General features: G+C 49.5%; 1 protein-coding gene across 1 annotated transcript in view; it reads right to left on the bottom strand.

Moving 5' to 3' along the window:
- Positions 1-11,045: 11,045 nt before the first annotated feature.
- LOC146181878 (uncharacterized) overlaps positions 11,046-16,342 on the bottom strand; it is a 40,722-nt gene continuing 35,425 nt past the window's right edge. The window contains exons 19-20 of the mRNA XM_084575861.1: positions 12,521-12,768; positions 11,046-11,331 (exon numbers count right to left, since the gene is read on the bottom strand). Coding sequence (XP_084431987.1) covers positions 11,046-11,331; positions 12,521-12,768 — 534 coding nt within the window. The remainder of the gene's footprint in view (positions 11,332-12,520; positions 12,769-16,342) is intronic.

The following is a 16,342-nucleotide window of genomic DNA, read 5'->3' as shown; positions in this document are numbered from 1 at the left end:
TGAATCGCTCCGAGCAATCGCGGGAGCCCGTAAAATGGGGGCCGCCGCATAGAATGCACTGGGGTGGACACGTTGGAGGGTCGGTCGGTACATGGGTCTCCCCACATCGTTGGCATAAGTCCTTTTTGGGTGCCGTGCACACGTCGCTGCGATGTCCCGGGCGACGGCAGTTGAAGCAGGCTTCTGCTTTGGCGATGAATGGATGGCAGTGGTAGACCGCTCCATAGAAGCGCAGCTGTTTAGGTACTGATTTGGTATTTATGAAGGTGACCAGAATTGATTTGGTGTGGCCGAGTCGGCGTGCATCGGTGATGAGATAGGAGGGGCTTTGGTTGAACGTTTTTAGCTCTGTAAAAATTTCTTCAGAGGTCTGGTCGTAGATAGCATTATAAAGGATGCCTCGAATGGCGTTGTCCGGAGGAGCGATATATGTTTTCATTGGGTAGACTTGGTGGATTATCTTTATAGATTCTAGTTGTACATATCTGCGGGCACGGTCTTCGGCTGGCGTGCTGATAGTGAATGAATTGTGCCTGGGGTTGATTCGGATGGCGTCTTGTGTTCGCACTGCGTCTATCGGTAGCTGCAGAGCGCTGGTGACTAGAGACAGTATATAGCCCCCGTTGTGTTTACTTAGGTCGAGGCCTCCACCGGGGCGGAACACGATTTTAAGGTCTCGTGTCGGGAGCTTGGGCAACGGTGGCGGACGCTTTAGAACGGTGGAAGACTTGCCTTGCGTAGGCTGCGTTGGTGTGGCTGTGCCGGCCGGGGGCTGATGAGTCGAGCTCGTGGGGGCTTGCTGGGCAGAGAGGACATCGGGGTGAGCCATACGTCGAGCCTCCATGGCCCGGTCCCATCTTGATGCAGTATCAGTAGCCCCATCTTCAGTGCGCACCATGCCGCTGTTGGTGGGCCGTGAAGTCGGGGGAGTGAAGGGTTAGGCCTAGACCTAATGTGGCGGTGGCCGGCTCCCAGAGCAATCTCAAAGTTTATCAGCAAATTCGGGAAGACGGACCCGAAGAGAGGGTGGACAGGTGCTTAACACCTTCATGCGTCGATTGCGGCTATTCGAAACATGAACAGTCAAGAATTCCGCACTCACGGTCGAAAATTGGAGGAGCTGATGCGAACACCAAGCGTCCGTGTCAAGCTCCACTCGCCTCCATCCTAGAGTTTACGTTTCTGCATTCAGCATGCTGAGCTCGCCCACCGCTAACCCCCCGCTATGTGGAGCTGATATGGGTGCCTGCGCACTGCGCGAATCCTGGTAACGAGGCCGCCAATGCGTTAGCCCGAGGGTCTCTGAACCGGGCGCCAGCAGCCTCCGATCCGGGATTCACGCGTGATCGCATGCGCTCCTTCAGCGAGCTAACGAAGGCCTATCGGCTCGAGCCACTTCTCTACCCTCTATCTCACCCATCTTTAGACAACTACCACCAGACGCTCTGGCGACGACTACAAGCGCGCACCCTCCCTTCCCCTTATAGGGCGTCTCGCTACCACCACACTCTCACCGATTCCTCCTGCACCCTTTGCAACAACTCCACCACCACCCTTGCCCACATTCTGTTCCAATGCCCGGCAGATCCTCCCCCGCGGAGTCTAGAGCACCTTACCACCTGGGAGGACTGCGAGACTCTGCTGCACTCTGAGGACCCGGTTCGGCAGATGATCGCCACAGAATGGGCTGCCGATGTCATAACCCACAGGAGTATAAACGTTTGAGTGTAGTTGGATCGTGCGGCGGCCCATGAGCATGCATGCCCCAAACTCTTACGTTTTAATAAGTTATTACCATCACCATGATGTGAATATAGCACATTGCATCCGCCGCGGTTTCTCTCCGGTTAAGAGACATGGCTGGTGAACTGGAAAACGGAGGTTCAATATTGATCGCGGCTGGTTGTGGTAGGGGTGGCGATGGAAACTTTTTGAGGCTCAAGAGAGAGTTTGAGTGTGAAGACCTGCTACATCAGTATCCTTAGTCCTGGATATCGCACGACGAGGCCCCTTCTCTCGTCCGCTTTACTAGATCCCTTCGGGCGTCTATTGTGGTACAATTGAGAAGGCCAGTCTCCCATGCCTCTCAGGAAGGGCTAGGGAAAAGGGGGAAGGTGGGAGTGCTGAGTGGAAGGCCCCACCATGCGAGATATATTGCAGATCTCTCCACAGCACGGGAAACGCTCATCGGTGTTGGTATCAAAGTGCTTGAGTACGGCAGGACAGAATAGTTCCCTTTAGCCGGCCCGGAGGCGTATTTGGGTTTGCTCGGTACAGTGGCCCCGCAAGGGACAAAACGACAGAAGAGACGAAGAAAGCGGGCTGTTCCGACTAGCATCTACCGCCCCCAGGAGCCGAGCAGCCTAGCGATCAGCGGCGCATGCTTTTTCAATAGGCGTCATATTGGACGCGGTACTAGCTTGAGAAAGCCTATACTACTAATAGTAGTAGCAGTAGTAGTAGTAGTAGTAGTAATAGTAGTAGTAGTATAGTAGTAGTAGTAGTTAGTAGTAATAGTAGTAGTAATAGTAGTAGTAGTACTACTACTAATAGTAGTAGCAGTAGTAGTAGTAGTAGTAGTAGTAGTAGTAGTAGTAGTAGTAGTAGTAGTAGTAGTAGTAGCAGTAGTAGTAGTATAGAGGAAGACTCGTTTCACTAAGTTGGCACTGAATTGTCTGTAGGTAACGGCCAAAATAACGGCCAAAATAAATTATCTTCACAGTTTTAATTAATTATGATAATAATAATAAATGGTTCACAGGAAGGGAAAGGCGCAGTATCTGTCACACTTGTGTCTGTGGACACCAAGGGATGAAGGTGTCTACAGACACAAGCGCGAAAGAGGAGCCGTAGCGCAGGGCTACGAAGTAGTTCAGGTGTCCACAGACACAAGTGTGACAGATACTGCGCCTTTCCCTTCCTGTGAACCAATTATTATTATTATTATTTATTAATTAAAACTGTGAAGATAATATTTAGCCAGTTAATTCGGCCGTTAACTAGACAATTCAGTGCCAGCTTCGTGAAACGCGTCTTCCTCTATACTACTACTACTACTAATGATAATAATAATAATATTTATAATAATAGCTACTAGAGAAATATTACTGTGTATTATTATTATTTAGTAGTAGTAGTAGTAGTAGTAGTAGTAGTAGTAGTAGTAGTAGTAGTAGTAGTAGTAGTAGTATAGGCTCTCTCAAGCGAGTGCCGCGTCCAACGCGACGCCCACTGAAAAAGCATGCGCCGCTAATCGCTAGGCTGCTCGGCTCCTGGGGGCGGTAGATGCTAGTCGGAACAGCCCGCTTTCTTCGTCTCCTCTGTCGGTTTGTCCCTTGCGGGGCCACCGTACCGAGCAAACCCAAATACGCGGCCCGGAGAGGCCTTATTCAGGCCCTTGGCAGGGTCGGGTAGAGGCTGTGGTTGTGACAGAAATGATTTGACTTCTCGGAACAGCAGAAGCGGTTGATGGGCGTCCGTGTGCTGCGCGATGTCAGCGCACGTTAAAGATCCCCAGGTGGTCGTAATTACCCCGTAGCCCTCCACTATGGCTCCTCTTTCGCTCTTTCCACTTTCACACCCACCTTCCTCCCTTCCCTTACGGCGCGGTTGAGGTGTCCACAGAAAACAAGTGAGACAGTTACCGCGCCTTTCCCTTCCTATAAATCAATCAATCAGCGTCTAACTTCCCTGGCGGCCGGCTTAGGTGTCCACCAGAGATGTTTGACAGGTACTGTGCCTTTCCTTTCTTACAAACCAATATACAAGCTATTTACAGCTTGCGGTAAAATTTGATGAACCGAAGAGATATATAGTAGGCCGAGTCAGCTCCAGATTTGCAGAGCCGGTCATCATCATGATCATCATCAAGGGATCGGTGCAATTTTTAATAGTTTTCTCAAGCTCCAGGAGTTCAACAACACAGAGTGGTGGTGGTAGAAACATTTACTGCCATTATTACAGCGGGTGGGGGCGTTCCCTCCTACATGGCATTTGAGGGCCCCCTCCATGTACGAAGGGCCCTCTTAAAAAACGAAAGAAAGCCCTTGGAGGGCTATCCGAGAGAGAGCGCATGTAATGATCTTGCGCTGGTCCTTATAGGAGGTACTGGTGAGTAGCTTCTCCCAGTAATCTAGGGCCACCTCTGGTGAAGGAGGATGAGGGAATGATGGGCAGGTGAGTAATATGTGCAGAAAGTCGCTAGGTTTGCCACAGAGCTTGCAGGAAGAAGAAAACTGGTCAGGAAAGCTGGCGGGGAGAAGGATGGGGTATGGGGCATTGCGCGTTTGTAGCTTGCGCCAATGGGCAGCTTGTGTTATTGTAAGATTCGGGGTAGGGGGTGCGTAAGTGCTCTTATTTTCGCGGTGGTAGGTAAGGATGTCACGAAAGGACAGCAGGCACTTCCCGGCATCTGAGGAAGACTGTTCCTCCCCAGCCTGGAAAGTGAGACCTCGGGCCAGGGAGTGAGCCTCCTTATTACCGGGAAGGCCCGCATGCGCGGGTGTCCAAATAAGGGTGACAGATTTTCGAGGTTGCCAAAAACGCAAAAGGTGGTGGGTGTTGGATGACACTAAACCATTGGTAAAGTTCAGGATAGCTGTTTTGGAATCCGAAATTATTTTCGCAGCGGGTGTGGATGTCATGGCTAGCGCAAAGGCTGCCTCCTCAGCCTCTGTTGTGTAATCGGTGAGAATTGAGCAAGCAGAGAGAAGTTGTGCATGATTGTTAGTAACTGCTAGTAGTAGTAGTAGTGGTAGTAGTAGTAGTAGTAGTAGTAGTAGTAGTAGTAGTAGTAGTAGTAGTAGTAGTAGTAGTAGTAGTAGTAAAAATGTTTATTTTAACTGAGGAGTTCGGGGCGCGCAGGCCCCTGGGCCCCCGCATGGCCCCACTACACTCAAACGTTCATGTTCCTACGGTTCATGACGTCGGCAGCTCGGTCTGTGGCGGTCTTTTGCCGGACCGGGTCCTCAGAGCGTAGCAGGGTCTCCTATTCCTCCCAGGTGGTGAGGTGCTCCAGACCCCACGGGGGAGGAACCGCCGGGCATTGCAATAGAATGTGGGCGAGGATGGCAGTGGGGTGGTTGCAAAGGGTGCAGGAGGGGTCGGTGAGAGTGGGGTGGTAACGGTACCTAGTGTAAGGGGACGGAAGGGTTCGCGTCTGGAGGCGGCGCCGTAGTGTTTGGTGGTGATTGCTGAGGGAGGAGTGAGGTGGGGGGTAGATCTGTCTCTCGACCCGGTAGGCCTGAGTCATCTCTTTAAACGTGTGCATGCGCTCCCGGGAGAACTCCGACGTGGGGACCGCCTGTGCCCTGCGTATCAGTTAGTACCTTACGATGTGTGTATAGGTGGCTGCATCTACGTATGCTACACTGGGGTCCTCTCCATATTGTCTGTGTAAGGCTTGCGCCCTGGCTGTTCTACGTTTCCCGTCCCGTTCTGGGTTCATGTTTTTGGGAAGGGGGGTACCAAAATTTTGGAGCGAATTGCAAAAGGTAATGGGGTGCCTTTAGATGGGAGTCCTATTGGGGATATGTGTAGAGAAGAGAGCAGTGCGCGACCTGCTGATGTACGCGAAAGGCGGGCCGTCTGGGCTGTCAGTGTGGCTTCACGGAGGTCTTCATACGTATTATGGGCCCAAAGTTTTAGTAAGCGGAGTGTTGAGGTGCTGGGAGGAAGGTGCAGGGCTGTTTTTGTACAACTGCGGAGTAAAGCGTTCACTCGATCACGTTCCTTGCTAGTGAGGGGTAAGGTGGCTCACCTGACTGAAGCTGTAGTTCTTGTAGTATTGTTCGGCCCACTACAGTGGAGTTTAGCCGCCAAGTCTGGGCTTCCCTGACCGCTTTAGCAATCTACTGGATCTTAGAAACATATCGAATGCGGCTTATACAATGTTCATTGATCCGTAAATGTTCATGTCCTGGCCAGCTCATGCCCGCTGACGGAAGGTCGGGCCACTGAGGGGGCTCATAAGGTCACCCAGACCCACAGCCTCGAAGCCTACTAGTATTGCGCCCACGTATGGCTAAATGCTGACAACAAATGTTTTCCAATCCAGAATTCATGTCCTTGATTACGTTCCAGAGAGCTTCCGGCACACTCGAATCGAGGCATTGCGTACATAGGGTGGTGTAATGTTCCAATCTTCCACAGGAATATTACTCCAAAACTGCAATCTTAAACTACGCTGGAGACAGGGTACATCTCTCTGCCAAATGTGTGCTAGCCACACCAATCCGCCACTGCCCCCGACGCGTTGAGCTCATCTGGGTACCAGCGCACTCGGGAAATCTCGGCAACGAAGTCGCCGGCTCCTTAACTCGAGGGTCAAAAAACCGGGCACAGGCGGACCTCGGGGGGTGGGGGGGGGGATATTTCTCGAAGGAGCGCATGCATACCTTTGCTGAGCTCACCGCACACATCCGCGCCGAACGGCAACAATACCCACCACCACACTCCTCCCTTACCACCAGGGAACAGCATATCTTACGATGATTGCAAACGAGGACCCTCCCCATTCCTCTCTATTATCAGTCAATCCCGCCAACCTGCCCCCTCTACCAAGCCCCTAACGTGATACTGTCACATATCGTAATAACCTGTCCGGCTTCTCCTCCCCTCGGCGGATCAGTGCTACTCGAGACTTGGGAAGACTGGGAGACCACACTACGCTCCAAGGACCCGGCGAAGAGTTCGCCGGGCTGCTGACGTCATGAACAGATTGAACACGAACGTTTGAGTGCGGTGGGGCCGTGCGGGGTCCCACGGAGCCAGCGGGCCCCGAATACCCTTGCTTCAATAAATGTTTTGTCCTCCTCCTTGGCCCTTTTAACCATTATCCTATTTTAGTGGCAAGAGGTTCAGATACTGCGCATTTTGAAACAAAAGCTTCACTACGAGGGTCGGAGCCGGGCTGCACTTCTTGCCTTCCGCGAGTGACAGATACTGCGGCTTTCTTTTCCTGTAAACGAATGACGGTGAACTTAGACGCACTCGATATGGAAGCCAAGGAGAGTTTAGCTGCTGGCGAACGGCGCAGAAGACTGGAGAAAATAACTTCTCACCCTGAGGTAGTCACTCCTTTTCGCTACGTATATACAGGTATAGAAGAGCTAAGCCATCTGTCATTGTTTTTTCCTCTAAATCAATTTTAAACGCCACTGATGCCTGATGTACTAACGCCTCTTAGACATCTGGGTCTGCTACCGGGATGAAAGGCGCCGGCACGGATATCGATGGATGGATGAAGACACCTTTTATTGTCCACCAGAAATGGAGGCCATCTACTTCCCGCCCCCGGCGCACAGGCCTAGAGGACGGGGGCCGGAGCCCTTTGCCTGGTGACGCATGACCATTCGGGACACTACATCGCGTGCCACTTGTCGAACACAACCAGCATTCCATTGAACGCGTCTAAGCTCACCGGCGTTCTATAATTGATTTATGGAAATTAAAGGCGCAGTATCTGTCACTCGCGGAATCCCGCTATCATCCTGATGGTGGACAAGGGGAAGTATGATGAGCGTCTCACGATCCGGGCCGTGACGCAGAAAGAGGAGGAGGGAAAACTTTATTATGCGAAGAATTCGAGGAACGCAGGCCTCCCGGGTCTCCGCACGTTGGTTAGAGCGCTCGGCTGGGAATCCAAGGGATAGAGGTTAGATTCCCGGTGGAGACACGACATATATACATGTTCACCCCCCGCTATGGTCACTGACTTCATCAGGTCACGACGTCCCAATCCGCGATATCCCGCGGAATCTCGCAAAGTACGACTCTCTCGCGAACGACAGTATGAGCAATTAAAGGCTTTCACCCTAATAAACACACTTTTTGCGTACCAATATGTCTCCTCTAGTGTAAATGTCTGGAGAATAAGCTAAAATTGGGCATAACCATAAATTAACACCAGTATAATTAAGCTTAACTACTAGCTCTCGCTACGTATATCCTGACATATCTAAGCTAAGCCACAGGGATTTTTGAACTAAGCTGCAGAAAGGCTGGTGTATGATAATTGGAGGTGGGGGAGTATAACAGCTAAGCTCTAAAGTCTTTGCAAGCTGTACGAAACTTCCTCACAATGCACCAGAGAGGTTTCGTGTACATACGAGCGCACACGCTGTAAGGGCCCATAAACCGGACCAAAGAATGGGCTGTGGGGCCAGGGAGTAGTAGTAGTATAAAATATTTATTTGTGATTGAGTTATGGGTTAGGGGCGGGGTTTGTAGAGTCGTCAGTCCGGAAATTGGTGGCTGAAGCCGCTGCCGGAGCTTCCTCAAGCAACGTCCTTTGTGCTGTAAGGTCGGCGCTGGACAGGGCGACCTCCCAGTCTGTCCAGATTGAGGTTTCTTTACGACATGGTATGGAAATCAGACCTGTGGTAAAGGTTACTTTCTGGCCGCGAAACGTTCATTCAGCAGAGAAAGTACCCGGACCAATTGCGTGAATTCTAGTTGGGCTGTTGTAGGACAATGTAAATGCTAGCTGGGGGAGGAATGGTTTGCTGTGGTTTAGCTTGTGGTTAAACCTGCAGTTAAGCGAGAGATATCTGCATGGCTACGCTTATGTTCGGCTTGAAAATAAAGACACGGCTTTTGCACATAGTAGTTTGCTCCATCGTTTCAGCGTTATGCCATAGGAGACACTTTCGACCACTAAAATGCTATGAGGCGAAAGCGCCTGTTACGCGGTTGCCCGGAGCCTTCTCCTACGGCACCTCTGTTTTCACTCCCACCTTCGTGATAACGCGATAGCGTAAGCTATATATACCAGCCAATATATAAAGCCCCGCTTTGACTGCGCCGTATAAACGTGCATGCCAGGCCTAGGGATAACGTGAATGCAAGGATTTTGGCAGGCTGATTGTGATATCACCATCCCATTAAAATGAGAGGCCTGCATCGAAAGCTCCTGCCAAAAGTAATGTCAGGAAGCCCTACGTCCAGTTAGTGCTCGGCCTTGTCAGCTGCCAGCTACCGCCTCCCACGCCTTCTAGCGGTTGCTAGGCAATGGCTCAAGATCTGTGCGACCGCGGCCTAGGTACGACAACAACGAAAATACGCTCACGGCGAAAAGGCGAATTGGCTGGCGTAGTGTACCTCCCGCTACGAAATTGCGTTTGCGTATGTAACGAAGATATCGCAGGAATATACGGACAAGTTCTAATGAAAACTAAGACAATGCTGAACGAAAATATTCGGTGCAGAAATTTAAGACTGCTAAAGTGCTCTCATGTGAAAGCATTACTGCACCTTGAACATGCAGTATTCGAGCGTTAAGACTGTACAATAGTGGGGCATGTATGCCAGCGCACGTTTATTTGTAAAAGTCCGCTGAATGTCCGCTTCGGCCTCTTAGGGCCGCATTACTGATTTTCGTCACTCGCTTCGGCCCCTCGTAGTCGAAGTTGTTCTTTGTTAAGTCCTTGGGCACGTTGACTCGGACTACGAGCATGACATTTGGACGATGAAACCCAGACCCCTTTACCCACACAAATGAAAAAGTTGTGTATGGGGAGCCTGTTATTACACTGGTGCGCCTCGTCGCTGTCTGCATACTTGCGGAGAATGCCGTCCTCAGCCTCAGTCGTATAAGACGTCATGGTTTTTGTGTAATGACGCGTGAATGCGAGGAACGCACACACACACGAAGGGGGAAGGGCTTGGCATGAGCTTTAGACGTAGATTACCTCTCGTCACTACTCCCCTCGCGCGCATGCTTCGTTGGGAATCTCCCTTTCCACGCACTCCCGCTGGCTTTGTACTGCTGCCAATAACAGCTGGGGTTTGGTACCGAGTGGTTTCAAAGCGCATTACAATCGGCCCCAGGCCTTGTTCCTGGTCTACTTTTTTAGTCACCAGTACTGGTAAAGCTGTTGCGTTAAAGAAACGGTATACGATTACATTTTTAAAGTGACATCACACCAAAAACCGAGTTGGTCGCTAACACTTAACAAACCCCAACGCTACACAGAGCTAGGTCCGAATTTCAGGGCTCACAGGACTGGCTTTTAACTTTTAGCGCTGTATTCATCAGAAGCTTCGAAGCACAATACAAACGAAGGTCAACGAACAAAGGTTCTCGTAACGCACACTTAAAAGACATGAGACCTTTTGCATTAACAAATTTAGAAAAGGAATTGAGGGATACGGTGCGGTAAGATGATGTCGCATATGTATCTACGTTGTGTGCGCGCAGGTTATGTGCCAGAAAGCCAGGGAAGAATGCAGCCGTAGAACAACAGACATTCCAACTGAGAGTTCAATTCTCATTGCTGGTGGAAAATATGTGAACATGCGACTCCCCCTATAGAAGTTAAATATGATCTTTCCTTCATAGAAGACAGACGAAACGGTGCGCCATCGTTTTAAAGCGCCGCCCTTGTTTCCGCTTTTTGTAGAAACTATCAAATATGGCTACTGTTGATTTGCAGCATAGATTTATCGAGGAAGCCTTTCCTGCTAGTTTAGGCTATACAAACGCTATGATGGCGTTGCGGCGGTTAATTGTAGCAGTAGAGATATTTAGCTCACCGTGATTCGCCACCGCGCGTTCCACTGCGCATGCCCAGATCCTTTTGACGCCGATAGATGGCGCCACATACTCGATGTCGACACAGACCTGCCGCGTCGGGACCAATCAGCTACCACGCGCGATAGATGGTCGTGGTCTCGGATTGCGGATCACGGTAAGCTAAATCTCACTAATAGCGGCCGATATTGACCGCTACTAGGAATAATAAGCAGCATCTGAAATTTAAGGCTGCAATCCATTTATACGAATTGTGCTCATTTGGAGGATTTATATTCGCCTCGTTCTCTACAACGGCATAAAAATAAGCAATAAGGAAAGAAAATGAATTATTTCTCCCCAAGTAACCATAAATTGAGACCACGTATTTTTTTTATCGTGTATATAAACTATTAAAATAAATACATGTCTTTTGAGCAGCGTATAGGTATCGCGGCAGGTGCGTGTGTTTGTCTGTAATGAAAGGTGCGTGAATGTATTGAACCCAGTTTTGGTCAAGGACTTGCACTCCCTGTCAAAATCTGAGCAGGGTGTTGTCATCCGGATGTGTAAGCTCCCGCTTGAAGACGAGCGAGAGCACCTCGCGAAACGACGGGTAGACAACAATCTCTTTGAGGCGCTCCAGCGCCCAGCGGCTCCCGGTGGCCATGAGCTGGAGATACCACTCTTCCATGCGGTCTCTCTTGAGGTTGCACTGGATGTCCTGGACTCCGGACCAGTCCGCCATGATGGACACGAAGACATCCTCGTAACGACGAAGAATCAGGAAGAACTCATCGTCCTCCCGATAGATGTAAATCCTGGAGGGTGTAGCAAACAGTTCAGAATTATATGTATCTCGACTATTAAGCAGGGCATAAAATGCAGCTACAGCGAACATGGGTGCTTTAAAAGGTTGCAAATTCAGCTTGTTTTATTTGAAATTCTTCAAGTTTTTCTTTTTTTTTTTTCATTGGCACAAATAAGACGCAGGGATTTTGCTGATCTCATACATTTCTATAAAAGGGCTGGAAACGTAGACACATGAATATTGTAATCGCACAGTGTCCGAAATTTCAGTGATTTCATATATGATTCTTTAAAAATCTGCTGAAAACCTCTTACGGACACCCTGAAACTATGGACGCGGTTAATGTTGTTACGTGGCAGAATGCGTTCACACCGCGTAAACACTGATACACTCACACAAAACTTGACTCAAGCACAAAGTGTATCAGACGTCAAAACAAAGACCGCTGCCAGATACTCGGACCACAAGTACGCGGTTAGCGCAAACACACTTCGTCAGTCTCATCTTCGATGACGAGAAGCGTAGCAATATGATACAGTTATATATTAATATATTGTCACCAACACACGTTGCAAACCGAAAAACAACCGAGCTTCCCTTTTTTTAATCAAGCGAAGCTCGAGACAGACGAGGACGACGCTCAGCCACGCGCCAAGACATTCGGCCACTTGGTGGCGCTAGAAGATGGGCAGCGGTGTGGCAATATGATATAGGTATATACAAGTCTTGAATGGCTATATTAATATTACCAAATACTGCACGCACTAGAGCTGCATTTTTCTGTGTTGATGACTGCTTAACAAACAACATACGCATGTCAAGCATTCAATAAAAATGATAAATGATTTCCTGGTTTTGCTGTAGCCGAAGGCTGTAGGTTGGAGGGTGGCAAACGTAAACCCTGCCTGAAACGCGCCCTGAATGGCCAACACAGTCCTTTCGTGCTGTTCAGCCTTGGGTAGCAGCTCTTACCGAAATCGCCCAGTAGCTAGCTTTGCTGATGTTCATTGGGCCTTCCTGGGAATAATTTTACTGCACCAGAGGGGCCGAACAAGTATCGATGCCTCTTTCCTGCTTCGGAAATTGCTCTTTGCAGCGTTTACCGTGCATTTCGCTTATTCCGACAATCTAGAAGAACATGGCACTTAGTTCTACGAAGGTATTAATTTAGTCAAGGTAAGCAGAACGGGTCGGTATACCGGACCAGCTCCGTGGAGAGACAGGCCTCTGGAGCCCTGCGCAGGTAGGTCAGGTTTCCAGACATGGCGAGCCGGTTGAGCGTGATAAGGGCCAGATGTCCTAGACGGTAGCGGCGTCGGCACTCTTTGGAGATCAGCTCCCCGTCAGTTCCTCCCTGGAAGATCTTGAGGCACCACGCACAAGCGAAGCGCAGGCTCAAGATCACCAGCCTGTGCGGTTGCACATCTCGTGAAAGGGAGCGGTAGACCTGCGAAGGAATGTAGCTCATTAATATTACCTGTAGCCCTGCAATGCAAGTTGTCATGGTCGAGCATGGATGTAAACCTAATGAGTTACCACAGGCAGTCGACCTCCCTTCTTCGCTCAGAGAGCGGACAGAATACCTTCCAAGCAGTTAAAGATGCTCTCTTAACTAAATGGGTTCTGTCAACTTTCGCAAAGATAAACCTAAATACGGTTAAGTGCCGGGTCACCGTTTGAGACAGTGATAAAAAAAAACGCAACAGAAACCGTAAAGCGGCACGCGGGTTCGATATTCATAATAGTAGAGATAAAAAGCATAAACGCACCCTTACCAGCTGATTATCTGTTGCAGGTCCTTGTCCCTGACTACTGCCTAAGCTCACTTTATGCGGCCAGGCACGCATTTACCTTCACACGCAGGCTGCTAGCGCGCTCCTACTCTCAACAACAAAGGCCATCTATCGGACGCGCGCGGCCAGGAGACCGCGGGTCGCGCGGGAGCCTCGCGTTAAATACGTGTTTGTGAGCAAGCGTTCTAGAATTCTGTCGTTAACGCACTCTACCGTCTATGCATGTAGGTGTGGGCTGCGCATCGCTACTCACATCCGTCTCTGTTACGGAGGGTACTACATCAAATTGAAGCACGCTGTTCCCTCGGTGACACAATATACGAGGATAGTCTACCATGCAGGTCATGAACTGTAAATCACCGTTCATGCGCGTGTCACAAGCTGCCACACATATAGAGCGGAAGGTATGGGATCTCCTGCCTCACAGTAGAGCGGAACGTACGGGATCTTCCCGCTCCTTCGAGCATGCTTCCACATGAATCTCAGGGCAGCGATCGGCCAGCGTGCGCCCTTGACGATAGGCCGCAGCGACACGAGCCGAGAGCATAAAAAGGCAGGCCGCAGCACGTCCGCAGCAGTGCGCTCTAGGAAGATTCAGTCTTCCGGGCCTCTCTTGCGGCTGCTCGTTCTGGGAAACGGCCCTGTTTTATTGTGAAAGCAATACTACGACAGCCAGAGTGAGACCTCTGGTGGCCGCAGCTACACCGTGAAGAGGCGCCGTGAAGAGGCATAGATACGGTCCCCTCGTAAAAAATCAGCCTGCCATGGCATTTGATTTCACGTTACCCTTATGCCACGGGCAGGAGTTGCCAACTAGGGTCGTTCCTTTTATATGGGAGGGTGATATCAGAATCAGCCTGCCGGAACAGTTTGCATTCTCGTTACCCCTACGACACGCAGGCACGTTCATACGGCTTGGTTGAAGCGTGACTTTATATATGGGCTGATGGCTTACGCTCTCGCATCATAGTCTTAAAGGATGAGATTAAGTGTCTCACCTTACACTGATAGGACGGGATAGGGAAATAATTACCAGGCAAAACAAGCTTCCGTCGTTGCTTTCGCAATTCAACTAGGGTTAACCAGAGCTAAACCACAGCGAACTTCCCGGCCATGACGGAGAGTGCAGCCAGTTTCATGATGTCGTACTTGTCATTTCCCTTGTTGTAAAAATTGTACATTCCTGTATAACGATTTCAGTTCAGTTTTCCCCTCAAGTCAAGTTGTTGTTGCCAGTTATCGTCGACTCTACCGTCGCAGGCAGTGTGGCATTAACTCTATGACAGCGTAAATAAAGTAGCCCGAACACAACCGTGAGGTGTAAATATTTTTGGGGATGGTTCTCTAGCACCCGAAGGCTAGCTAAACGGGGTTTACGTGCAGGAGCGGCCGCAGAGATACCGCGACCCTGCGGTCTCCAAGCAAGCGCCCGCGCGGCGAAGCGCTAGTCGGCAGAAATTGACCGCGTCCGGGAGTGGCTAAAAACTCTGGTCTATACTAGCGCTATACTAAAGATCTCTGTGTGCACCGTACCAAAGTCAATGCAACAGGTCGCGCTACTTGGAAGAAAACGCTTGCAGCTACCTACTGCTAGGGGCATCAACTAGGTGATGATGATGAACGATGCAAAGGGCCCCTGCGAACTATGTGGGAAAATATTAAAGCGCAAAAAATATTATTACTGCAAACAACTAGAAAGTAAATATAATATTCACGCGCAAAAATTAATGCAGCCTTCGTTTCTCGCGTAAGAAAAAAACGAGTCATATTTATAATAACATTTTAACTTGTTTATACCGACCTCTCTCGGCCATTTAGTATCCGCTGAATAGTTGCCCTAAGCTCAGATATGGCTCAGACCGAAGCGTTTTCACACATGAGGAAGGGGAGGGGGGAGGGGGGTGCGTCATCGGCCCCGGTTCAACGTTCAGCGTTTCGTGCTGCGTGCAAAGTCAGTTATTGGTTTGATTTGTGGGGTTTAACGTCCTAAAGCGACTCAGGCTATGAGAGACGCCGTAGTGGAGGGCTCCGGAAAATTCGACCACCTGGGGTTCTTTAACGTGCACTGACATCGCACAGCACACAAAGTTATCTGTGACAGTATTTAGTTCTTTTGGTTGTGGTAGAGCTTTCAAGGCGAAGACTGTGAGGGCTCGATGAGAAACTGATACCACTGCATGTGCGCATTTTCGGACGATGGAACAATGCAGCGTCACAGCTCGGCGGCCTATCTCCCAGGCACGTCGCAAAAGTGACGGAAAACTTTGCGCAATGCGACACGCGTCTTTGGGGCGTGTCGCATTGCGCAAAGTTTTCCGTTCCACTCCCTTTGCTTCGTGTTTTGTTTACTACGTCGCATTATCGCATCAAAGTTCGCTGAATGTGCTTTAGCTGGTATCACAGGCATGTTCCAATTGTCAGTAAAGTCTTTCTCATGTATATCAGTGCTTAAGTTGTAATTTGTAGCCTCACATTGACTCCACTTAGGGACAAATGAAGCGCGAGTAAAAGAATGGAATCGCAAACAGAGCGAGATTTTAGCTATGTCGGTAGCGAAGCTGAATAGCAGTTATTTTCACTTCTCAGGTGCATTAACTTCTAAATAGTAACATTCCCCATGTGAATTTCTTGCCTAAGCTCTTATAGCTGGGTGTTCTAAGGATAGCGTCAAAGTTATCCCGTTTGTTTTTCTTTGTTCTTTGACACTTGTATTTACTTTGCTTGTTTGCAAAACCTCTCACCATTTTAATATCACCGCGTCTCGTTTGGAGACCTACGCTCAGGTCAATTTGTCATCACGAGGATTTCATCAATGCCATGACCGACGAATGAACGGTGGTCGCTTTCCTACAGTTCGAGATTTGCATCCTCGTGACGCGTCTATGTAAGCAATCGTGAATATTTAAAGACTGGCTTTCGATGTAGCACAGCTTCATTCATTTATGCCATTAGTGAAATATCTCCAGCCATGTGATTCTTATCCATGTACTTGCCAAATACACTTAAAGGCGTTTTATGTTCAGAAACGTGCCAGAAGAAATAAGCTCCAGAATGCGTTTACATGACGCGCAACGAACTACTTGGTAGCCCCTCTCTCGCAGCTGGTATGATGTCGCAATCATCTGGGGTCACTAAAGGTCAAACGTGCCTACCGACTGTGACTACGCGAAAGGCTGAAAGAAATTCAAATTCCCCGCTAATGGTATACGTCACTGACTTCACGATCTT

This window comes from Amblyomma maculatum, chromosome 8 (assembly GCF_055883805.1).
Source record: "Amblyomma maculatum isolate TAMU_Amacu chromosome 8, ASM5588380v1, whole genome shotgun sequence".
Classification (NCBI taxonomy): Eukaryota; Metazoa; Arthropoda; class Arachnida; order Ixodida; family Ixodidae; genus Amblyomma; species Amblyomma maculatum.
The sequence above is the reverse complement of the archived record's forward strand: the minus strand, read 5'-3'. Positions and strand labels throughout refer to the sequence as shown.